The 24788-nt window shown below is 51.3% G+C and overlaps 2 protein-coding genes across 8 annotated transcripts in view; one reads left to right on the top strand and one right to left on the bottom strand.

Annotated features, from left to right (window-relative positions):
* Nucleotides 1-10592, top strand: part of Hdac7 (histone deacetylase 7) — a 35924-nt gene extending 25332 nt beyond the window's left edge. For all 7 annotated transcript variants that reach the window (XM_046435705.2, XM_046435704.2, XM_046435702.2 and 4 more), the window contains 13 exons: nucleotides 778-911; nucleotides 1035-1155; nucleotides 1377-1426; nucleotides 2751-2858; nucleotides 3800-3855; nucleotides 4012-4099; nucleotides 5102-5221; nucleotides 5432-5529; nucleotides 6674-6792; nucleotides 7488-7621; nucleotides 7896-7980; nucleotides 9090-9228; nucleotides 9384-10592. In XM_046435705.2, the coding sequence (XP_046291661.1) occupies nucleotides 778-911; nucleotides 1035-1155; nucleotides 1377-1426; nucleotides 2751-2858; nucleotides 3800-3855; nucleotides 4012-4099; nucleotides 5102-5221; nucleotides 5432-5529; nucleotides 6674-6792; nucleotides 7488-7621; nucleotides 7896-7980; nucleotides 9090-9228; nucleotides 9384-9429 (1298 nt within the window). In that variant the 3' untranslated portion in view covers nucleotides 9430-10592. The remainder of the gene's footprint in view (nucleotides 1-777; nucleotides 912-1034; nucleotides 1156-1376; nucleotides 1427-2750; nucleotides 2859-3799; nucleotides 3856-4011; nucleotides 4100-5101; nucleotides 5222-5431; nucleotides 5530-6673; nucleotides 6793-7487; nucleotides 7622-7895; nucleotides 7981-9089; nucleotides 9229-9383) is intronic.
* Nucleotides 10593-11421: 829 nt separating this feature from the next.
* Nucleotides 11422-19016, bottom strand: Slc48a1 (solute carrier family 48 member 1). Its single transcript, XM_046435715.2, has 3 exons — nucleotides 18780-19016; nucleotides 13264-13431; nucleotides 11422-12656 (listed from the first exon to the last, which is right to left on the bottom strand). Exons 1-3 carry the CDS (start codon nucleotides 18913-18915, stop codon nucleotides 12520-12522), a joined length of 441 nt encoding a protein of 146 aa, XP_046291671.1. The 5' UTR covers nucleotides 18916-19016; the 3' UTR covers nucleotides 11422-12519.
* Between the last annotated feature and the right edge of the window lie 5772 nt (nucleotides 19017-24788).

Below are 24788 nucleotides of genomic sequence, written 5' to 3'. Positions count from 1 at the left end.
GGTGCTGTGGATTGAACCCCAGGGCCTCATGCATCCTGGGCAAGCGCTTTACCACTCAACTATATCCCCGGCCCTTCCCAGTATACTTTAAATCATCTTTAGAGTATTTATAATGCCTACTGCAATGTAAATGCTGTGCAAATAGTTATATAATTATATTGTTTAGGGAATAATGACAAGGAAGAAATGTCTGTACATGTTTAGTACCTAGGAATTTTTTTTTTTTTTCTGAATACTTTGATTCCCAGTTGGGAGAGCTGGCTGAGCTGGCTATAGTCACTCTCCAGAGCTATGGTCATTGTATGATATGGCCTTGTGATATTGTGGAGTACCTAGCTCCCAGTTTGGGGGTTCTCTAGGAATTCTTTCTCCTCTTGCTCCCCGTTAGTGGCCTTTGGGTTCATGATACATTTTACAGAGGGAAATGCCTGGTGTCAGGCCGGCTGTTTATTCCCCGAGCCCTTGAGGGCACGGTAGATGTGATGGGCCATGTGGGGAGACAGCGGCCGTGTGGCAGCTCTGTTGGCTGGCCCTGTGTTGATGTGTCCATCAGGCTGTCCAGTTGCCCTGGCACTCGTGGAGTTGTACATACGGAAGTGCAGGGTTAGGGCTCAGCAGCGGAGCAGCAGGATGAGGAATGCTGGTCTGTATGGGGTGTGTGGTGCCATGCCTGACTCTAGGTGGATCCATGTGGGCACCGGGTGGTCTGTCAGTAGTTCACTGTTGGGGGGTTGGGGTGCTCTCTGGCACTCCTGCCCTGAACCCTGCTCCTGGCAGGGCTGGTCTATGACTCAGTCATGCTGAAGCATCAGTGCTCCTGTGGAGACAACAGCAGGCACCCTGAGCACGCTGGCCGCATCCAGAGCATCTGGTCCCGGCTGCAGGAGCGGGGCCTCCGGAGCCAGTGTGAGGTGAGGAGGCTGGGTGGGGGTCTCAGAGCCCGTGGAGGTAAAGGTAATGGGAGGGAAGAAAAGGTGAGAGATGGAAGCGGAGGGGTAGACAAAGGCTTAGGAGCTCTGTGGGCTCTTCCTCAGTGTCTCCGGGGCCGGAAGGCCTCCTTGGAGGAACTGCAGTCAGTCCACTCTGAGCGACATGTGCTCCTCTATGGCACCAACCCACTCAGCCGCCTCAAACTGGACAATGGGAAGCTAGAAGGTAGGAGATGGATGGTGCTTGGCCCCAGATATCCCCGAGCACACCCACCTTACCCGCTCCCATGCTCTTTTCTCCGTCCTGCCGGGCCAGCCTCCTCCAGCCTCCTGGACATCCCCGCTTGAACTCACTGCTCCCATCCCTCTGCTGCCCAGCTACTCCTCTCCCTACCCGGTTTCTCTCCCTCAACACCTACCTGGCCTCTTCTGGGCCTCTCCCCACAGGGCTCCTGGCACAGCGGATGTTTGTGATGCTGCCCTGTGGTGGGGTTGGGGTAAGTGTGCCCAGAGGTCTCCAGTGGGCATTGCTTAGTGTTCTCGACTCTCCTCCCTTCAGTTTTCCCAGGCCCAGCCCCCACTGGCTGTTCTTGTGGTTCTGCCAGACCTGGTGGGCCAGGGACTTTCCCATGATGCCCCTCTGCTGGCTGGAATCTCCTTGTGGATGGGTGTATCCTGGGTCCATCAGTGTCCCTGATTGTGGAGTCCAGTGCCTCCACCTATTTAGAAGATGTCTGGTAGATATTAACTGAGGCCCAAAGAGCAAGGCCAAAATTGGGGCTTAAGATTGTCCCCTCTCATTAAGGCGCCAGTGGCTGGGCATGGGCCATTCCACGCCAGCCCCCAGGCTCCTTTGTCTGCCCTGCAGTGGCCCTGTCAGCAGTCACAGTGGCCTCAGGCTGGTCCCCGTCCTTGGGCTGCCTAGTGTGGGGCTGAGGTGGTTCTCCCTGTGTCCTTGGAGATCCAGGAACTTCCCTAGCTGGGACCCAGCCTCCCAACCCCCAGCTTTGCTTCTTCACTCCTCACCTGTCAAGGGCTTCCTGCCTGCTCTGGCAAGGCTCTCCCTGTGGTGGTATCAAGCATGGTGTGTGAAGGCAGGGGATGGAGGTCAAGTTCAGCGAAAATGGGAGCTGTAGTGGGGGGCTGTTTGGGAGCCAGTCAGTGCCCTGTTCACAACTCCCCATTTCTTGCCACTTTCTGGTTTTTCCAACTGTTGTTGCTTCTGTTTTCTCCTCCCTCCTCTCCCTCTCTGTCCTTCTCTCTCTCTCTCTCTCCAGCCTCTTGCGACTCTCTCTGCCTTCCTCGCCTCTCTTGGTCCGCCTCGCCCTCCCCATCTCCCCATCATGCCCCCCGGCCCCTCCCTAGCCTTGAGGCCCAGGGACTGGGTTTGGGGGGCCTCCCAGCCTGGGCTAGGGGCCCTGAGTGGAAGACAGTGGTGCAGACGGCCCCTCCAGCTCCGACCGTCCCGCAGGGCCTGAGCAGAGTCAGCTGGGGCTTAAAACCCCCTCCCGGCCCAAACCCCAATCCCGCCCAGGTAACGCCATGCCCCCTCCCCTGACCGGGGAGGCAGGCGTGATGCTGCCAGCAGAATGCTGGCCACAAATAGGCTGGTGCTGGGACTTATGCTGGGAAGGAGAAGCCCTGCTGGGATTGGGGGACACAGGAGGCCTTGCCTTTGGGCGGTGGGGCACTGGGGAGGCAGCGCCGTCTGCCCAGCTCCCTGCCCCTGGGGTCCTGGCCATGGGATGGGTACCACCCCACTGGGTGCTAGCTCCTGTGGGAAGCCTTGGATGATGCGGGCTCTGACTCTGGCCCCCACAGGTGGATACTGACACCATCTGGAACGAGCTGCATTCCTCCAATGCAGCCCGCTGGGCCTCTGGCAGCGTCACTGACCTCGCCTTCAAAGTGGCTTCCCGTGAGCTAAAGGTAGGAGGTTTTGATTGAAGGCAGGCACACCTTGGAGGAGGCAGAGGATGGGGAAGCGGGATTCAGAGCCCAAATCCCTGACCTCTCATTCCTCTTGGATATTGCCGCAAGGTTTGGGAGGCAAAATCGAGGGCTCTGAGGAGCAGGGTAAGATTTGAACCTGAGATTTGTGTTACTTGGGGAATCAAGCCACTCTGCCCCTGGACTCTGGTTTCTTAGAGACACAGGGTCCTGATCATCCAGGACCATTTAAGACCCACTGCATGGCTGTAGATAAATCATAGGCCATCTCTGGACCTCATGCATTAGCCTGTTGCTTTTATGTAGGGCCAAGGGGCTCTACAGCTGTTGGTGTCATGCTTGTTTGCTCTAAGCGGGGCACCTTCTAGGGATTTGTCCTGAAGTGTACATGCCTGTCATGTAGGACCTTATAGCCCAGTGTGTTCACAGTGTGCTCAGTGTCAGCTCTCCTTGGCCAAGCTTTGCAGTTAGCACAGCTCTGGTATTAAAATCCTGGCTCCACCATTTACAACCAGGCATCTTGGGACATGTTACTTAACTTACCTAAGTTCTGGATTCCTCCTCATCTATGAACTGGAAATGGTGATAATGTTTATCCTATGGCTCACATAGAAAGTGTTTAGCACAGGGCCAGGTGTGTAATTTTTACATAACACTCAGTAGCTGTCACTGCCAAGTGATTACCACCAGAACACAAGAGGGAAGGATTCTCTGTTCAAGTTCAGCCTAAAAGCAGTGGACACCCAGCATGGGGGCCAAGGCCTGGGCCACTCAGCACCAGCCAGGACATTGTTAGACATGTTGGCAGCTGTTGCACTGTGGCCACTTCTCAGAAGAGGAGACTGGGCCCTGGGGGAAGGTTCATGCAGATGCAGGTCAAGGACTGGCTGTTTGGTGACAAGCACTCTTTCCCTTTCCAGAATGGTTTTGCTGTGGTGCGGCCCCCAGGACACCATGCAGATCATTCCACAGCTATGTAAGGACTGGGAGAAGTCTGGGTGGGATGAAGTGGGGACAGGCCCTCAGAGCCTTCTCATAGGCTGGGCCATGCTAGGTACTGGGGGTTAGGGAACTGGACAGATGCCAGCATGGGGAATGAATGGGCTGACAGGACCCGCTTTGCTTTTCACAGGGGCTTCTGCTTCTTCAACTCAGTGGCTATAGCCTGCCGGCAGCTGCAACAACAGGGCAAGGCCAGCAAGATTCTCATTGTAGACTGGGTAGGTCTTGGCTCCTTGCACCTTTAGATTCAAGAGCCCTGAGCCTGGCATGAGAACTGTGGCTGCATGCCTTGGTCCTGCATTAAGCATACAAACTCCCACAGTGGATAGGAGCTCCATTTGAGTGTTGTCTTTTGGTCTCTGTTGGCTTCTTTTGGCAGATCTAGTGATTTCTGCATTTTCCCTATGTGTAGTGACAATAACAATAACATCAGAGAACATCATTATTTCACTAATCCCATCCAAACACTGGTTTTACATCTGATCCTGACCATAACCCATTTCACAGATGAGGAAAGTGAACACAGAGAGGTGAAGTAACTTGCACACTCACTCGCCTCATGATATGTGAGGCTAGGATTTGAACCCAGGCCTATTAGCTCTAGAGTACATGCATTTAACAACTAAGCTACATTTCTTCTGCACCGACAGCCGTGAAAGTAGAAGTTGAGAACAGTGGAGGAACTTTGCACACTTGACCCCATGCATGGTCCCGTGAGTCAAGTGCAGGACCCAGTTCTTCTTAGGAGGGATGGGACTGGGCTCATGTACCTGACCCTCTGTCACTGAGCTTGGTTTCTGATCACACACTTGGACAAGATGCAGTAGAAGGACTATGAGCATGATTCTGTACTTTTTCCTTACCTGATACTGGTTCACCCCCACACACTCCTCTCTCCTGTGGTCTGGCCTACCCTAGCTAGCTATCTTGATATCTAGCTATCTAGATGGATTGATAGAAAGGCAGATAGGTAGAGAGAAATGATTTATACATTACTCATATATATGTATACATAGAGAATGTCTTTCCACATGGAGAGATAAGGTTCCATAGAGTAATTGGGGCTACTCAACCATGTAGCTCTAGGAACCCTAGTTTCCTAACCTCCGGTCTAGGTTTCTGACCTTCAGAATGGTCACCAACCTTGAAATCCTTCCAACACATCCTGGCCTCCATTTCTCTGCTTTTGGACCTTCCCTAATCTCCACCACCCTGCACAGGATGTTCACCATGGCAATGGCACCCAGAAAACCTTCTATCAGGATCCCAGTGTACTCTACATCTCCCTGCATCGCCACGATGACGGCAACTTCTTCCCAGGCAGTGGGGCTGTAGAAGAGGTAAACACACATCAGGACTCTCCTCCTGCCCTTGCCCTGTCCCTGCCATGGGAGCTATGTGATCCTGGGCAGATTGCTTAACCTCTCCATTCCTCAGTTTCCCCATCTGGAAGTGAAGAGTCTTGATGAGCTCTTCCTGCAGCACCAGCATCCTGAGATTCCTCTTCTGGGCCTCTGCTCTCCTCATGTCTCTCTTGTCCTGTTTCCCAGGTGGGGGCTGGCAGTGGTGAGGGCTTCAATGTCAACGTGGCCTGGGCTGGAGGCCTGGAACCCCCCATAGGGGATCCTGAGTACCTGGCTGCCTTCAGGTAAAAATACTCTAGGAACCCAGAGGAGGCCCAGCTCAGCAAGGCCACCCTGCCCTGCCCCTTCTTCTCCAGCACCAGGTTGGAGGTGATCAGCTGGCATGTCCGCCTGTTCTTACTCCGTTACTAGACGCTGTAGGCTAGCGCTAATGGGAAGATGAGATGCACACAATGAGAAAGTCTAAGAGTACTTAAAAAAGTCACACACTACCAAGAGCCAGTGTTGAGCTGAGTGTCAGGAGATGGTCAGAGTGTAGGGAGCAGAGACATCATATTCAAAGAAGGCTGCCTGGAGGAGGTGGGCATTGAGCAAGAGAGGAGAAAAACTATGGAAAAAGAGAAAAGAGCTGATGGCCATATTGAAGGAGCTACTTCAAAAAACTAGATAGAAGAGCTTCAGGCTCTGTCAGGAGCCCTTACCTCTTTCACTCTGGGCCCCTGTACTTCCTTCAGGGAAAGGGATCTGGGAAGTAGATCTCTAGACATTTTAGAGATATTCTCCATGAGAGCTAATTCCATAGGAGCCCTGGGTGGACTTCCTGGCATCTGTGCCCAGGGCTTTTTAAAGAATGGACCAAAATGGACCCCAGAGTTGCATTAGGGCTAGGGGGGGTGTAGCTGTTGGGAGTCTTCCAAGAGAAAGGATACGGGGAATTTGGTGGCCCAGTACCTGAGTTGCCCAGGTCAGCTCTCCAGTGGCAAGTAGTGGGGTGTTGATTATTTTCAGTGCCCAAGGCTTAGTGACCAGAGTCCTGCTCAATTGGCTGTGAGATTGTCCCTTCCCTATGGCCCTGCCCATTGCCCTCTAAAGGTTCTCTCTCTCTCTCACATACACACACACACACACACACACACTATGCTTTTTTCCCATCTGGTGCCCATCCTCCCTTTCTGCCTCTTGCTAGCTAACTTCCCTGTGTGACTGAGTTCTCAGGCTGTGTATAACAGGGACATGGTGGCCAGCCAAGATCAAAGAAATCAGAGGGATCCGTTAAATCCTGCTAGGAGATTGAGTGTCTTGGAATCCTGAAAGCAGGATGCCCCCAGCACAGTTGGCAGGAGAGGGCTGGCATAGGCAGGGCCTCGGCCTTGGCCCTGGCTTCTCTGTGCTGTGTGCCAGGCCCCTCTTCTCCTTGCAACCTCACAGGACAGTCGTGATGCCCATCGCCCGTGAGTTCTCTCCAGACCTGGTCCTGGTGTCTGCTGGGTTTGATGCTGCTGAGGGTCACCCAGCTCCACTGGGTGGCTATCATGTTTCTGCCAAATGTAAGGGGGCCCCAGCCAGCAGGGTGTGTAGGGAATGAGAGCCAGGCTGTATGGGATGGAGGGGGTGGGGGGGATGCACTTCCCACATCTAAAGGGGAAGGTGGCAGTGGCCAGCCCAGAGCTGAGTGTGAAGACTAGAGTATGGCAGCTGGCCCTGGAATTCACTGGGATCTCCCAGCCTAGCATAGCCCAGATCCCTTCTCAGGACCAGGTCAGTTTACTATGGAGGCCTTGACTCTGGAGATTTACATCTAACAGATGGAAATTCAGCCAAAGAACTCCCCGCCCCAACTCTGGTTTCCAAGCAGGGCTGGCAGTTCCTCTAGAGGGAGGATGGGGAGGAGCAGTGTCCTGAGAACAGAGGGTACCCATGCAGCCTGATGGGTCATGGGCCCTGGGGACAGAGAAGAGGTGGTGTGGCTCAATGAAAAAGGCTCAGGCTGGAGTTGATGCCCCAGGTTCGAGCCCTAGCCCTGTGACTTACTGCCATAGGGTCTTGTGCAAGTCTCTTAATTGCTCTGAGCCTTGGATGAGGCACCGTGATAGGCTTTGTATGGGATTCCACGTGAAAGCACTTTGCCTTTGAGTCCTTATTTATGGAGGAAGCAAGCAGAGAAACATCAGACATGGAGAGTGGGTCCACCTCTCCTTCATCCCTGTTCCCTCCTATTTCTCCCCACTAACCAACCATCTAGGTTTTGGGTACATGACGCAGCAACTGATGAACCTGGCAGGAGGTGCAGTGGTGCTGGCCTTGGAGGGTGGCCATGACCTCACAGCCATCTGTGACGCCTCTGAGGCCTGTGTGGCTGCTCTTCTAGGCAACAAGGTGAGCTGCCCCTTGCCCCTGCCCCTTGCTGCTATAGGACAGGTGAGCCAGCTCTCACAGGCCTGCTCTCAAGAGTAGGCAGACAGATAAGGCAGGGGAATGAGGTAGGCACAGTGGACACCTCTTTCCAAGTCAGATCTGGGGTCAGCATCTCCTGACTTGGGCAGAGCCAGGAGCACATACCTGTTTTTGTCCAGAAGGCGAGGGCCCTTCTGGAGAGAGCTGGGCCTGTAAGTCCTTGAGAGACTGGTGACTGGTGGACTGTTTTCTGTAGGTGGATCCCCTTTCAGAAGAAGGCTGGAAACAGAAACCCAACCTTAATGCAATCCGCTCTCTGGAAGCCGTGATCCGGGTGCACAGTGAGTGTGTGACAGGACACCTGCTGATCTCAAACCTGGGAGAAACTCAGCGATCTACTACCCGCAGGGGAAAGGATCCCAAGGATTCCAATGACTCTAGACACCAGAATCCTAGGGATTCCTGCAAAACACTCAGCAGTATTGGTGGGCAGCCTCCCATTAGCTCTCCAGATGGACCCAGCAGGGACCACCAGATAGTGACCTCCTCAAGGAGAGGACTGGCCTCACATCTCTCGCCACAGCCCTGCACCAGGGCCAGGCTGACAGCAACACTCAGGCCTTATTTGCTGAAAGGCTGGTTCCTATCCCTCCCCTTCAGTTCTGGCCATAGGGTTCTTGGGAGTTCTACATGCTTAGAGCTGGGGTTTTAGAATAACCCCCATATTTGGAAAGCACTTTAAAGTTTCAACTTCAACATAACATACGTTGAGCACTTCATGATCTATGCTAGGGATAAAAAAAATGAATAAAATAGAGTCCCCACATCAAGGACTTGGCCAAAGAGGTGTACAAAATAGTATAGACATGGCTGAGCCTTTGCGGAGCTTTCCTAAGTGCCAAAACTTTTCCTAAGTTTTTGTGCTAGACTGTTCCATGTCTAGTGTTGCTCACAGCTGTGGGCAGGATGAGCATTCCCATGTCCAGATAGGGCTGCCGTGTTCCCAAGTCCACACTCCCTTGTCCTGGGGGTGGGGCTGAGCACAGGTGATGGTTGTATGAGACCTTGTGCTCCAGGAGGCCAGAGCTCAGGGACATATGAGATAATTGACAGAGACCCCATCTAGTGGCAAGTGGGCCCTTCTGGTGCTTTCCAAGATCTCCATACATATGGGGAATGGTGGGAGGTAGCCTTTTAGTCAGTGGGGATGGGAAAGATTTGGGCAACTTCAAGGACACCTCATAGCCATGTTGAACCTGCTCTTCTCACCCTTCAGAGCTATGGAGGGAGGGGTGGGTTGGGGGAAGGGGCCAAGAAGAGAGCCAATACCAAGCTGAGGATTCATTCACTATTGGGCTTTGGGCCCAAGCCACTAGCATCATGTCTGATCTGGGATGCAGGGTGGGGGGACTGTTTTCCCCAACCTTTCTGACCTGGCTTCTTGTCTCAGGTAAATATTGGGGCTGCATGCAGCGCCTGGCCTCCTGTCCAGACTCCTGGGTGCCCAGAGTGCCAGGGGCCGATGCAGAAGAAGTAGAAGCTGTGACTGCGCTGGCGTCCCTCTCTGTGGGCCTCCTCACGGAGGAGAGGTAATGCCAGACCCCTGCTCCTGGTCCCATGGTCTCTTCACCCCGTCAGATCCTCCCAACTTGAAGACCCCAAAACCCCATGCAGCTACCCAACTACCAGGGTTGTGAGGGAAGCTCTGCTAAGGCTGTGCCTGAAGCCCTTGTCCCTCCCTCAGGCCCTCAGAACAGCTGGTGGAAGAGGAAGAACCTATGAATCTCTAAGACTTTGGAACACATCCGCTCACCCATTCTACCCTTCGGACATGGCTCTCCTAACTTCTGCCACCAGCCCTATTCCTGTGTCTTCTTAGATCCTGTGCACAGATTGTTGGGGCCAGAGAACAGCCTGCCTTGACAGTTACAGCATGGGTGCTTGAGAAGGCCTGAGGCTTGAGAAGATCAAGGCTTGAGAACTGCCTTGACGATTACTGCATGGGGACCAGAGAAGACCCTAAAAGCAGACAGGCTGTGCGCCAGGCCCTAGCAGGGCTCTTATGAATGGAGTCTAACCCTCCTGTGTCTGGGCCCTCAGCTGTGGCCTCCATGCCTCAGGACTGCACAGAGGAGGACTGGCATAAGTGGGCCTGCCCTTAACCACTATTCTTGGCTCTCCAGACCCCAGACTTTGCACACAGTCCCAGGCTCCATGCAGAAATGTGAACTTGACCTCAGCTAGGGTGGCCCTTCCTAGGTTCTGTGGGCTGGAGGTGGGTGGCAAGGAGGCCCCTATCTTTGAGTACAAAGGGAGTTCTGTCTCTCACCTACTTCCTCCAGTGCCTCTGGAAGCTTTCCTGCACCACTGGGCACTGAAAGCTCCTCTGAAAACTCTCTGAGAGCAGTCACCTGCAGACCTCCCATTTGGTCACTGTCCCTGCCAGAGGCCACCCTATACCAACCATCTCAGTGCCCTGGTGGAGTAGACAGGTGCTGTCAGAGCCCTGTGCTTCCTGATCCAATGGTGCCAAACTTTCATCTCCCCTCAGAAGCACAACACAACCCCCAGGGATCCCTCAGTCACTGCCCTCCTTCATGAGCCTATTTCTGGGGTCTCTCCTGCCCCAGCTCTGACTTCTGCCCCATGTAGAACTGGCTTGGCTGAGGGGGAAGAGGGCAGGAGACTAGACACAGACTGCCCTGGCAAAATCTTCAAGGCTTTTGGGATCCCTGCCTGGGGCCAAGAAGGAAGTATTTGTGTATGTGTGAGTGTGTGTGTGTATGTGTGAGTGTGTGTGTGTGTGTGCGCGCGCGCGCGCATGCACGCATGCGTGTGCATGCATGTCTTCCCCGGGACCCACCATACCTTGTGTATGTCTGCATGTTTTTGTAAAAAAGAAAAAAAAAAAAGGAAAAAAAATCTGAACAATAAATGTTCTATTTGCTTTAAAGTACCTGTGAGAGGGTTCCTGGAGATGACTAGTGGCCGTCAGTGGGTAAGCACGTGGTACATGGCTCTAAAGCACAATGTGCATCTGATTCAATCAAGGCCAAGAAGGGGCACAGTTAGGTTGGGCTCAGCCTCCTCTCCAGCCCTTTGCCCTTACATGGCTACTGCCCTGCAGGAAGAAGCCCTCTGAACACACTGTAGCTGCCCCTGCTTTCTCCACCACAGGGTGAGAAAGAGGAAGCAGCCCTGGGTGGAAACATGGATCCAGGAACTAGGTAGGAGGAAGAGGGAGTGTGTTCAGACATAGCTAGCCAGTGCACCCCCAAAGGGTCCTGAAGCAGACACACCCAGGCTTGAGTCCCGTCTGGGAGCTCAGCTGTCACATCACCTCCTGAGACCTCTGTTTATCAGTACAAGTCTCCAGAAGTAGCATTGTTTCTGGTTCCTTCCTGCTCTAATGTGCCCTGACTTCTTTAGCATATATGAGATGAGAAGAAAGAATGGGCGAGGCAACAGGCCAGGACAAGCCCATCCAGTGTAAGCAAAGGGAGGCGCCAGTGCCTGCCTTCCTGGCTTTGAGTCCACCATTCTTCCCAGCCTGGCCCCTAGCCCTGAGCAGCCTGGCAGGGGTGGAGGGAAGAAGTGCTCAACCCTTTCCCACCTGTCCTGGCTTGGGAGAGGACACGGGTCCCTGAAGGGGCTGCTGAGGCTCTACCTTGGGCTTCCTTTCCCTGGCTGGGCATGCTAGGAAATGATTTACTCAGCTAGAGAAACCCTTCTACCACTCCTACAGCCCCCATGATTGCCTCCCAAGAACCAAGCAGAGACTGTTTGATATAAATGGCCGCTGTATTTCCGCTAAAGTGACAGTGACACAGATAAGGCAAAGAGCTGGGGGCAGTGGAGAAGGAGACGTGCAAAATGGCAACCTAATATAAAAAAGATACATGTAACAGCCCCTTCCCTCCCAAGTTAGGTGAGCCCTTGGGCCAGTGTAGGGAGATTCAGGAGGGAGATTTGGAAAGATAAAAGCTCTAGTTGAAGGGCAGTGAGCAGGGGCTGGAGTTGGGGGAGAAGGTCTCATGGCTGGGGCTGGTCTGGTGCAATGAGGAACAGGCGGAATCACAAGGCCTAGGGCTCCTTTTCAGCCTGCACCGTGTTACCCACTTCCCAATACCCTTCTGGGGGTAGGAGTGTGATCCCCGTGGCCCTTAGTTTAAACAGGCCTGCTCTGGGGTGTGTAGATGTGTGCATGTGACAGGGGGTGGAGGGGAGAATGGCTGTCTGGCCATAGTGTACTTTCAGAAGTCCAGCTCTGGGAGAAAGGGTGGGAAGAAGGTCACAGAACTCTCCACTCAACTCCCCAGGCTTTGGGGAAAGAGCCAAAAGTTGCCTATGACTGATGACTTCAGCTACCTGACCCTTGATGAATAACAGGTTGGGGTGCTGAGGTGGGAAGTGAGAGGTCTCCGTTAGCGATTTCTCCCTTGATGTGACCTCACCAGGTTCCCACCCCAGCCTCAGGGAGAGGGCCTGGAGTGGCAGGGACCAAACCACCTGCCCCTAGCCCCTGGCACCAGGCATAGGTCAAGGCCTCACAGTCCTACCCTTGACCCTTTGACTTTGTTGCCCTGGTCCTACTTACAAAGATTGCTCACCAAGTGCTAAGAAAATAGATCCATTTGAAAAGGTCTAAAGCTGCCCTCCAGCCAGGCCGATGAGCTACCTGGCTGGACCTCCTTTCCACTGCACCCAGGTCTCCCCCCAAAGGGACCAGGCAGTTTCCCGGGAAACTGCACTCAAACTGCTATGTTCCTTTTGACACAGTTCTGGGTCCCCAGGGGGTAGGGGCAGGGCCTCCTGATGCCTCAAAGGCCAAGTCCAGGTCCTGAGGGCCCCCCCGGACCACAGTGACCTCACTCCCTGGGTCAGAAATCACTGAGGATGCTGATGTCGGCAAAGTCGGCCCTGTATCGGTGGGCGTAGAGGCTGAGCAAGAAGGCCCACTTGAAGGAAATGAAGCTCCAGACGCAGGAGAGGTAGTAGCTGGTTGGGTCTGTGGGGCCTGCAGAAGAGAAGAGCCCAATTGTGACTAGATGACTACTCCCCAGCTGGTCACCCTTCCCACTAAACATCCCTGTACCTCTTGCCACTCCAGTCCTATAGGAAGACTGAAGCGGGTAGGAAGTCTTAAGAGTTCTCCAGTGTTTGCAGGCAGGAAGCCATGGAGATGAGAGAAGGCCAGGACTGGCCAGTCACAGGTCTGTATCTGACACTCTGCTTTTGTATCATGTATGTACCCCAGGCCACTTGCAAGTTGTTTGTGCATCAGCCTGTAGAGGGGCAGGGGGCGGGGCCTCTGTCCACTTCCTGTTACAGCTACTAGAGGGCGCACCCTTCTCAGAGATGGGCGGAGACTAAATGGTGTCAATAACCATTCTGGAGGATACTTACATGGGCCATGCTCTATGCTCAACACTTCACACCTTCTCCCTCAGGGGCAGGGACTTTCATTCTCCTCACATTAAACATAAGAAAACCCAGGCATGGGAAGGTTAAGTGATTTGCCCAGTCCGTTGGATATAAATTGTGGAACCAAGATCGGAACCTCAGGGTCTACTCCTAGGCTTTCTCCATCCATACCCACCCTGCTCTCCCTGGGGGACCCTTACTCTGGTGCCGGGTAATGGCCAACGTGAGGAAGGTGCAGAAGGCAGCAATGGAGACGGCCGAGAAGAGAATGCCCACAAGGAAGAAGCCACGTAGTCCCTTAAGCCAGGTCCTCCAGTAATCCTGCATGTACATCACATGCGTCACCAGGACCCATAGCGCCAGCACACCTGGGGGACAAACTCTGTCAGAATGACCTGCGAACCTGCCCACCATGATGCGGCCCCCTCTCCTCACCCTACTCCAGCCCAGTGACTCCAGGATCCTAGGAGTCTTCCGTTTCACTAGGCCAGACCTATTTGCATAATACTGAAAGGACAGATCTTCCTGCTCTCACAACCCCATGACTGTGGAGTCTTCCCTGGAGTGTGACATCACAACTTTAATGCAGAAGTACATGAAACTCTTGCTGCTTTCTAAGAAGCCAGACAGTAAAGATATTTGTGAAAATATGAATCAATGCCATTCCTCTTTTTTTTTCAAACATGAGTATCTTTCTGAAAAATGTTTTTTTTAATATGACTTTAAAGTGCATAAAAACATTTGCTTTGATTTCCAATATGGTACATATCAATAGATAGAACTCACAATTTGCTCTGAGTTTTACTTCAAGAGTTTTAAATAAAGGGATCTGAACACCAGAAAGTTTGAGAACTGTGGCAGTCCAGCCTGCTTTCTGAGCATTTCCCACTACTTACCCAGAGGCTACAGAGAGGGGTAAGGAGTCCCTCACCACCCCCTCCCATGCTCTTCCTGCATCTTGATCACCAAGGCTCAGGACCTATAGCAGAGCTCTTGGGCAGCAGGGATCTTCCCAGACTTTCTGCATTCCTAGAGGAAGTCCAGCCAGGAGGCTCCCAGGGCCACCTAGCACCCAAGAGACCTTCTTGATCTTGGCTAGGTCCATTTTTTTTTTTTTTTTTCAGTTTGCAGCAAAGGGCAGGCCCAACACTCTGGAGCCTATCCTGGGCTTGCCCTCTGGCCTGGATGTCCTTCCAGTTTCCCTCAAGGAGGCCATCTGCTACTCAGCCAATACAATAGAACACAGCAAGCCTCTGTACCAGGCAGTGCCTGCTGGCATGACCCAAAGAGTGGAACAAATATCAATTCCACTGGCAAGGGTCCAGAGCAGGGCCATGGGGTCCTAGCAATGGAAGACAGAACCAGCTGCCAAGCACTCAGATGGCTGGCCCGAGAGAGTCAGCTGAGGCAGGAGACCTTTCAAACAGGGAGCAGCACGCATTTCATGCATAGCAGTCTCCCGCATGCACACAGGAAAGCCAGGCATCTGACTGGGAAAGTGATTATCTCTAGCTGATACTTCATTTCTTAGGCTGGGTGGGGAGTGTAATGGTGTTTATTAAATGAGCTATCCTTTTTTATGTGCCTGAAATATTTCACATTTTTTTTAAGTTAGAGGAGAAAGGCAGGGCAAAGCTAGTTATCCTGGAGCTATGCTGTGGTAACCAATTCAGCTGTCTGTCAAGATTTGGGCAGCCTAGTGAGGGATAAAACTCTATGAGACTGCAAGCCAAGAAAACTGGGGCCTGGTGCTCTAGTGCCCCAGAGCTTCGGTATTCCCACTTCTAAAAATGGGTAAACCCTGTGGTCCTGCCAGTTTGGATAAAAGGGGGGCCCCAGGGTTCCACCGTAGGAGGGTGGAGACCCACCTACTCTGCAGCTTCCCCTCCCACCCTGTTGACTCAATAAACTTTCAGTGCTGCCCCTGTCTACCTTCAACCTTCTCCAGGGTTGGGGGCCTGGAACATGGCCTTCTCCACCCCTGAGATCAAGGTGAATCACGATCAGCAGCTCTCCATCCTGCCTACACAGGAGGCTGGATAGGCTTGCAATAGATAGAATAATAATCCATGGCTTTGGCTTCATCCTACGTGATTGGATTTCTGGCAGCCATCTGTCCCAGAAGTCTCTCTGGCTCCTCGCACAGACACCCAAAGGCCTCATTTGGGGAAGCTCTTTGGTTTCTCTAAGGGCCCCAGGGATGAGGCGTGTTGACACTAAGCACATTCAAAAAGTATCAGAAGGGCACCCCTGTGTAACAGGCCCATATATCCTCTCTCCTCATGCCATGCAGGCAATAGATGAGCTCTAATACCCTTTCCCACTAGAAAATTCTGGAAGTCAGCTTAAGGAGGAAATAAGGAGGTCAGAGCAAATCCTCTGTGACTCAGCAATTTCTGGGTTAGAAAATGCTGAAGCAGGGAACTGTGAGGATGCCATCTCTTAGTTCACTGACCATGACCAGCAGGTCGCTGCAAAGTCCTACCCCTTATATACCAAAAAGGGCAGACAGCAGGAAGAAAAGGAAGATGGCTGTTTTGGGGTGTTCTTTGTTAATAAGCACACACAACTTTATCCACATGCCATCTCCCCTCAACCCTGCTCCAGCCCTGCATACAGACCCTCCGCAGATAAGCACATGCTGATCCTGGAGGCAGGCCCGTTCCCACCCACCCTGGCTCTCACTTTTTCCTTTTTTTTTTTATGGGGGGTTACTAGGGATTGAGCTCAGGGGTACTCAACCACTGAGCCGCATCCCCAGGTGTGTTTTGTATTTTATTTAGAGACAGGGTCTTACTGAGTTGCTTAGTGGCTCGTTATTGCTGAGGCTGGCTTTAAACCCATGATCCTCCTGTCTCAGCCTCCTGAGGTGCTGGGATTACAGGCATTCACCACTGTGCCCCGCCTCACCACCCTTCTTGAAGAAAGACTATCCCCATCAAGTCTCCCTGAGTGGTCCTCAAAAGATAGTGTCCCTCCCTGGTCCCCTCTCAGGCAGGAGGCACCTCCACCCTGCACACTTCCCTAGGATACTCTGGGACCACAGAGAGCCTCATCTGCACAAGTCAGGGAAGATTTGGGATAAGTCCCCAACCCCACATGAGTGCAAGCCCTTGGGAGACATGACTCTTATTCCTGCCTGGCCCCTGGGCTCACAGGGGTGTTCAGTGAAAGTATCCCCAGTTTCAGGGCTGGAGGTGAGGACCCAGGAGACATCAAGGAAGGTCATAGGTACACTCAGACAGGTAGGACATGACCAGGGTCAGGGCCTGTTTACGCACTCCAGCTCTCTCTCCTTGCCCTGGGGAGAAAAGAGGCCCAGAGCCCAGGGCTCCTCTCACTCAGGTCAAGTGGGAAGCACACCAGCTGTTTTAGATCCCTGTGGCAAATTTTTTCCTTTCTTTTCACTTGGTCCAGCAGACCTCGGGCAAGCACCAGTGTGTTTCCCTGGGGTTTATACAGCAAAGCAGGAGCAGGTGAGTCCAACGGCCTCTCCAGGAAAACAGCATCAGTGTCTCCCCATCCCCAAACCCTCTGCCCACTAGGCCCAAAAGCTGGCATGCCCAATCAGCCCCGCCTGGCCCAGCACAGGTCAGAGAACCCTGAGGCTGCTCTCCAGTGACTCAGCAACTTTTTGGGCCACAAAACATCAAGTCAGAAGTGGAGTACATCCAGTCAGAAACCCGCTGACACTTCACCCCAAAAGAGGAAGAAGGCTGGCTAGCTGCAGACCTCTCAGAACCCACTCAGGGTGGGGAAGGTGTGGCCTCCACCCCTCTATCAGCCTCTGCAGCTGTCATCAAGCAGTTTGGCTCTTACGTGGCCACCTTTGGTTGTCAAAGTTCTGACTGCCAGGGAGACGGACCCTACTCCAGCTACTGCTGCCCTGGCGCCCTTCCCTGAACGCAGCTCCACACCTGCCTCGGAGGCCCAGTGAAGCCTGGGGTGAGGGAGAGAGCAGCGGTTGGGTCAGAAGGAAACCCTGGGCGACTCCCTGTGGAGTAAGATAGAGTCTTTTCCACAGCTGGGAGATGAAAGCTTCAGGGAGGGGACAGCAGCATTGTACCATTTTAGACCTAGAGGGGAGTCAGATATGTATTTCAGTGGCATCTCCTCCCACTCCTCCCATATGAGGAAACCCAGGCCCAGGAGGCATTGACATCCCAAGGTCACATGGCTAGATAGGGCTCACCTCCACTTTCACAGGCCAAACTCTCAACACACTCAGCTTGGATCCCTGGAATGGTCCTCCCTCCTTCTGCCAAACATTCTGCTTATCTGAGGTCTCAGCAACACAGTCATTGGGGGCTGGCAGAGCCTTCTAAAGGAGAGATCAGCAGGACCAATAGGAAATATGGGGAGGAGGTGGGGGGAGGGAGAGAGGAGCCAGGGTTTTGTGGATAACTGAGGGACAGGACCCCTTAGGTAGGGTATCCAGATAGGCATGTGAACATCCCTGCCACGGAATCCACCTGCCCCTTCCTGGTGACCCCAGTGCCTTGCTTGCCATGGCCTAGGCCTGACAACATATGACCCTCTTATAAAAAATGTTCCTTCTCTACCCAAGGATCGCGCTCAGTGAAAGCTCAGTGGTAGTGAGTAAATTATTATTTTTAGTTATTCCATTTAAAGACTTTGGCAGAGGATTTTCATAATGGAATAAGTTCATCATATGTAAAAGTATTATCCTGTGTGTACGTTTTTCCAGAGTCCTTTTCCCACACGTATTATTTCATGTAATTGTTATAACATTAGTTAAGAGATTTACTCTAAGCCTGTTTTCTTATCTGTAAAATGGGTATAACACTAAAGCTTCATCATTGGACAAATGTAAGGATTAGATGAGATTATGGAGTTAGACTGCTTAACACAATGCCTGGCACAAAGAAAGCATCAAAAAAAAAGTTAGCAAATAGAAATAATATTTTTCATTTTCACACCAATTCTGTGACACAGAGAGATTAAATCACATACCCAAAGTTGCACAGTTAAGAACAGAGCAGTGTTGAGCACAGGGCCTCTACCAGCACATTGATAGCCTGAGACACAAAAAAATGGGGTCTGCAGGGGTTTGGCAGACCTTGGCCAAGGAACCCACAAGCGGTGGCAAAGAGGCACCAATGTGGGTGGAAAGAAAATGTCCAGTTAGCATCAGATCCCTAAAACAGTACTCTTGCTCTCCGCTGAGCTGGGGCTCTGCTGGGTTGGGGATCCACACTGGAAAGAAGCAGAGCTTCCCCAGGAAAGCGCGTCCTCGCCCAGCCCTCTTCCTTTCCCACTTATTATAAAGAGCGCAGGAGCAGCGAGGATCCTCCAGGATGAGTGTCTGTGTGCTGCGGGGCAAGGGGTCTTCCCATTCAGCGGTGGAAGGCAGTGGCCAGCTAAGCCCGGCGCGCAAAGAACGCTGTCGTGGGGCAACTGGGAGGAGAGCTGAGGGGTAGGGAGCAGGATCGTGCCATCGGCAGGGGTGGGCCATTGGCACCCCCGGGTTGCGCCGGCTTGGCGGACATCGGGTCCCAGAGGCACCAGAGATGCCCGGGAGCCCGGGCCGCACGGGGCCTGCGCTGCCAACGGCAGCTTTTGAGTAAACACCCTGCCAGCTCCTGTGGCGGCGGCTGCCATCGAGGAGGAGCCGCGGAGAGCCGCTGACAGCGCCCGCCCTGCCCCGAGTCGGGGCCCGCTCCCCCCGCGCGTCCCCCCAAGCGCCCCGGGGTACCTGCGAGACCCCCCATCGCCGCAGTTCCTGGCTCTCTGTAGACCACCGTCCAGACCAGGAAGATGGAGAAGCCGGCCACCGAGCTGATGCCCGAGTAGGCGGCACGGAGGCCAAGCTGCAGCCGGGACGGGGCCATGGGGCTGCGGCGCCAGAAGGACCGAGCGCGAACGTCGCCGAGTCACAGGTGCAGGGTCCGGAGCCCCAGCCGGAGCCCGAGCCACGGGCACCCGGCGCTCCGCCCCAGCCCGCCCCCGGCGCCGCCGGCACAGCGCCCTCCCCGGCCGGAGGCCGCCCGCGCCGCGATCGGCGACCGCATCACCCGGGATTTGACAAACCACCTGATGGCTTGGGGGTGTCTGCTGGAAGGGCAGGTTCCTCGGCTCATTCCCAGACAGAGCTACCGAGTTAGGATAGTTGGGCCTTGGCGGCGCCCAATATGCCTTTGAACAAACCAGCTTCGGTGATTACGTTTTAAATTACAAATATCTCTGAATAGGAGGTGCATTCTCATTTAAAGTTTAAGACGGCAGTTTCTCGTTAAGAATTAATGTATACAGAGCCGGTCGTGGTGTTACATGCCTGTAATCCCAGCAACTAGGGAGGCTGAGGCAGCTTCAGCAATTTAGTCAGTTCCTGTCTCAAAAATAACGAACAAACTTACTAACTAACTAACTAAGTAACTAAATAGCTGGGGGTGTAACTAAGTGGTAGAGCACTCGCCTAGCATGCAAGGCTCTGGGTTCCATTCCCAGCATATATGTGTTATGAGTGTGTATGTACACACACACACACACACACACACACATCTGGGGGTAGTGCTGGGATTTACATATGGAAGTCTGGGTTGCAGCTCAGTGGTAGAGCTCAGTGTGTGAGACCCTGGGTTCAATAATCTACACTCCCTCCCCCCCCCCCAAAAAAAAAAGAAAAAGAAAAATTAGTGAATATAGTAGTAATTTATCCCACCCACATTCCTATCAACCAATCCCTTCCCACAGACTTTTTGTACATTTCAGAAGATTCCTCCACACACCAAAGTCACCTTTTAACCCCAAACACATTATCTTCACTTAAGTTCCCCTTTCCTTTTGTCTTCACAATTCTCATCCTCCAAATCCCACTAAACATCCCCCAACACTTGGAATCAGAGGATGCCCGAGTAGAGCCTGAATCTGCAGCAGTATCCTGATCTCTCACTGTGGGCCCAGCTCATGCTGGGAGCTGGCGGGAGAGTCAAAGCGTAACCAGGGCTGGGCCATGGAATACTTGAAGTCTACTTGGGGAGGCTCATCACAGACCTGCACAAAATAGGTAACCAGTACTCCTTGGCCTCATTTCCTCTTGCTGCTTTAACAGATTACCACAGATATAGTGGCTTAAAACAACACAAACTTTTATCATCCTGTAGGTTAGAAATACAAATAGGAGTCTCACTGGACTAAAATCAAGGGACTGTCAGGTTGCCTTACTTCTGGAGGCCCTGGGGGAGAATCTGTTTCCTTGCCTTCAGCAGCTTCTGGAGGCTGCCCACGGGCCTTGACTTGGGGCTGTCTTCTTCCCACCTTTCCTTGTGATTGAGGACCCCAGTAATCCAGGAAAAGCTCCACATCTCAAGATCCTTAACTTTATCATATTAACAAAATCCCTTTGCCAGTTAAGATAACACATTCCCAGGTTGTGGGGATCAGAATGTTGACATCTTGGGGGAGCCATTATTCTGCTTACCATATCTTTCTGGAATGTAAATTCCATGAGCCAGGACGATGCTAGTTTCATCCACCCCCAACACCTACAAGAATGTCTGGCACTTAATAATCCCTTAATAAACATTTGTTGAATAGGTGAGTATGAGTGAATAAAGAATTAAATAATAATAAAGGGGATTACACACAGGGAACCTAGTTGGACATGCTTAATTGTCAAATGAGTGATATAAACTAGTGAAAATTACCTTTGCATTACTTCAGATTAATTTGAAGATTGTCTTTAAAAAAAAAAAATTAGCCAGGCATGGTGGCATACACCTGTAATCCCAGTAACTCCAGAGGCTGAAGCAGAAGGATCACAAGTTCAAAGCCAGCCTCAGCAATTTAGCAAGGCCCAAAGTAACTTAACAAGGCACTATCTCAAAATAAAATATAAAAAGGGCTGGGGATATGGCTCAGTTATTAAGCCTCCCTGGGTTCGATTCCTGGATACCAAAAATAAATAAATAGAATAAAACAAAAAATAAAAACATTAAGTCCAAATCCTATTTCTGCCTATTACATATTGAATCTGAGAGTGTATTTTTTTTTTAATAAGAAGCTATTTTAAGGCAACAAGCTGAGCACTCAGCGCTCCTTTAGGAGCTGAGCTACTGGTTATTCAGAAGTGAGGGTGAACTCCATCGTCCAGAGCACATTGCATGGATGCCTTCTGAGCTGGCCAGGATGGACGACAATATAGGCAAAAAGAACGGCACATGTGATGATCTCCCAGAGGGAAGGAATAACAGGGCAGGTTCAGGAACTATCAGAAAGTATGTGGCTAGACACTCAGGTTTCCAGTGGTGGGTTTGAGATTAGAAAGGCTCTTGTTTGGCCTCTGCCCCTGCCTTCCCCCCAACCCCCAACACCTACAAGAATGTCTGGCACATAATAATCCCTTAATAAACATTTGTTGAATAGGTGAGTATGAGTGAACAGGGATCAAACCCAGGGCTGGGTAGGATGTGGTAGTGGAGGGAGTAACAACTCTGTGCTTTAGAAATACTGAAGAGAGTAACAGTGCGAGGGCAGAGTGCCCAGAAAAGACTAGATGCAGAGGGTAGTAGGACACCTGATCAACTCCTGGTGCACAAGTTACTGCATTTCTTAGATGAAGACAGCTGTGATATCTCCTCAAGTTGTTGTGACGAGGAGTGGGTGCTGAGAAGACTGCCTTGCACGTCAGAGGTACTTGACAAAAGCCAGAAAGTGTAATTAGTAGTAGCAGAAGGCTGTCATATCGAGAGGTGACAAGGGGCCTCAGAATTGATTAGGTGGAGGTGGAGAGAAGGGAGAGAGGGAGCCAATTCCAGAAACACTTAAGCTATTTGAACCTAAAGGTCAGGCAGGAATTCATTAGCTGGGCCAACAGAAAGGAGGACAGCAAAAATATTGAGTGGACATAGTAGGAGTATCAGAGGGCAGTGAGAGAGCAAACGAGCTGGAGAGTGAGATTGTGCAAGAAAAAAGACAATTATGTAACAGTAGTTTAGGCTCAGGTTGTACATGATCAATTTTGTATTTTAGATTTTTTTTTTTAAATTGTGGAAACAGAAAGCAGCTATTAAAAGGCTTGAGATTCAAATGGGATCAGAGGCCCATTTTCACCATTTACTGTATGACCCTGGACAGATTTCCCTAACTCAGAGCTGCCCAGTGGAACTTTCTGCCACAAAGGAAACAGTTTATATCTGCATTCTACACTAGTCACATGCGGCTACTGAGTGCATGATATGTGGCTAATGTGACTGTGGAGCTCATTTTTTTTATTGCATTTATTATTATTATTATTATTATTATTATTATTATTATTTTGGGTACTGGGGCTTGAACTCAGGGGCACTCAACCACTGAGCCACACCCCCAGCCCTATTTTGTATTTTATTTAGAGACAGGGTCTCACTGAGTTGTTAAACACTTTGCCATTGCTGAGGCTGGTTTTGAATTTGAGATCTGCCTGTCTCAGCCTCCCACGCCACTGGGATTACAGGTGTGTGCCACTACACCTGGCTCAACAAATTATTAATGCTGTTGTTGAAATTGTTTATTGTCAATTGGGTATGTGACCTACTAAATTTGAACTCCACTTCCAAGCCTCCCTCCACTACCACATCCAACCCAGCCCTGGGTTTGATCCCTGTTCACTCATACTCACCTATTCAACAAATGTTTATTAAGGGATTATTATGTGCCAGACATTCTTGTAGGTGTTGGGGGTTGGAGGGAAGGCAGGGGCAGAGGCCAAACAAGAGCCTTTCTAATCTCAAACCCACCACTGGAAACCTGAGTGTCTAGCCACATACTTTCTGGTATAATATTCCTTATTATACCAGGAATAAGCAATGTCTTCAGAAGATTAGCTAGACTGTGACATCCTGGTTAGATTTGATGGGAAAAGAAGATTATAGAGGAGAAAGCCTTTACAAGGCCATTTGGGATAATTAAGATCTTATCTGGAGAGAGACCATGGGAATGGGAAAGAATGGACTGTGGAGCTATCACACATACGAGTCTTCTCACATCAACCTCCTTTCCTAAGAGCACACACCTATCCCATCCCAGGGTAGATATCCCTGCATCCCCTACATGACAGCAACTGTCCCTGTCTGTAGCAGAGACCATTAATACTCACCAATATCTGTGGATATCTTCTGGGCATGTGACCTACTAAATTTGAACTCCACTTACAAGCCTCCTTGTAGTTGAATGGATGCCACAGGACTGAGCTCTGAGAAATAGAATGAAGGCAGAAGCAATATGTGCCATTTCCAGCTGGATTCATGACAATTTCCCTTATGTCCTGCAGTCCCTCTTTTCAATGTGTGATGATTTTAAAGAGGCCATATGTTGAAGATGGTGGTAGCACAGGATGGAAAGAGTCTAAGAGCCCTGAATAAACAAATGAATGGAGCGGAACCACCCCCTTTCATTCCCTAGAACCGCATTGAACTGTAACTTGAATGAGTAATGAACTTCTGTTGTGTTAAGACCCTGTGATTTGGGTGTTGTTTGTTACAGCTAACTTGTTATCCTATAATATTATCCCTCATTCCATTTCAAGTCATCTAAACAGGTTCTATATAGATTAACTGAATCGGCAATCCTTCTGAAGTCACTTTTGAATTGGGCTTCACCAGCTGGGCATGGTAGTGCACCCCTGTAATCCCAGCAGCTCAGGAGGCTGAGGCAGGAGGATCTCAAGTTCAAAGCCAGCTGCAGTAACAGCCAGGTGAGGCGCTAAGCAACTCAGTGAGACCCTGTTTCTAAATAAAATGCAAAAAAGGGCTGGGAATATGGCTCTAGGGTTGAGTGCCCCTGAGTTCAACCCCCGGTACCCCTCCCCACAAAAAAAAAAAAGAGTTGAATTGGGCCTCACCAATATTAACACAGATTTTTTTTTTTTTTAAATAGTGCTGGAGATGGAACCTAGGGCTTTGTGCATGCTAGGCAGACACTTCTACCACTGAGCTATGTCCTCATCCCATTAAAACAGATTTCTAACTCCCATTTGCAGACATTCTGCCTCCTAAGAAATTCCTTCCTCACTCCCCACAAAAAAAGCCACATTCCAAACATCTATCTTCTCCCATAGTGTTACGTCAAGGACACCTGCCCTGAGCTATCTTCTTGTTGATTGAGTTTATTTGACTTGTCAGAACTTCCCCCTCTCTCTTCCTTCATACCACACAGAAGGACTGCTGATATCCCCTGAGGCATGTCCTTATTCACCATGACCACAGGTTCAAACCAGGCTCCATCCCTGAGTCCTCCCATTCCTTCACATGCCGCATCCAATGCCCTGGTAAATCCAGATGATCTTCCCTGTCCTTTTTCTCTATACCCACTGCCAACTTCATCCAGTCACATCATCACCTGCCCACTTGCAACAGCCTCCTACCTGGTCCTTCTGCTCATTCCCTCCCCTCCAGTTCCATCTCACCCAGAAGATGGCCTGATCTTTCGAAAATTACATTCAGAACATGGAACTCCCCTGCTTCCATCCCTGCAGAGCTTCTCATACCTCTTAGTGAAAACTGATCAGCATCTTGCCCACTCCAACCAGCCTCACCCTGCTTTTCACTTCAGGCACACAAATGTGCCACACTTGTTCCTGCACCAGGCTCTTTGTACTTTGTGTCTGGAAAGCTCTTTTCTGAGGGCTTATAAGATTGGTCTCTCATCATTCAAGTCTCAGCTCAAAGGTTCCCCCCTAAAGAGGCTATCCTTGTTCTCTCTCCACAGCACTCACCACTCTGTGAAA

Source organism: Marmota monax, unplaced genomic scaffold (assembly GCF_021218885.2).
Source record: "Marmota monax isolate L192 unplaced genomic scaffold, Marmota_monax_Labrador192_F-V1.1 WCK01_AAM20220418_F8-fsc00012, whole genome shotgun sequence".
NCBI classification, from domain to species: domain Eukaryota; kingdom Metazoa; phylum Chordata; class Mammalia; order Rodentia; family Sciuridae; genus Marmota; species Marmota monax.
The sequence above is the reverse complement of the archived record's forward strand: the minus strand, read 5'-3'. Positions and strand labels throughout refer to the sequence as shown.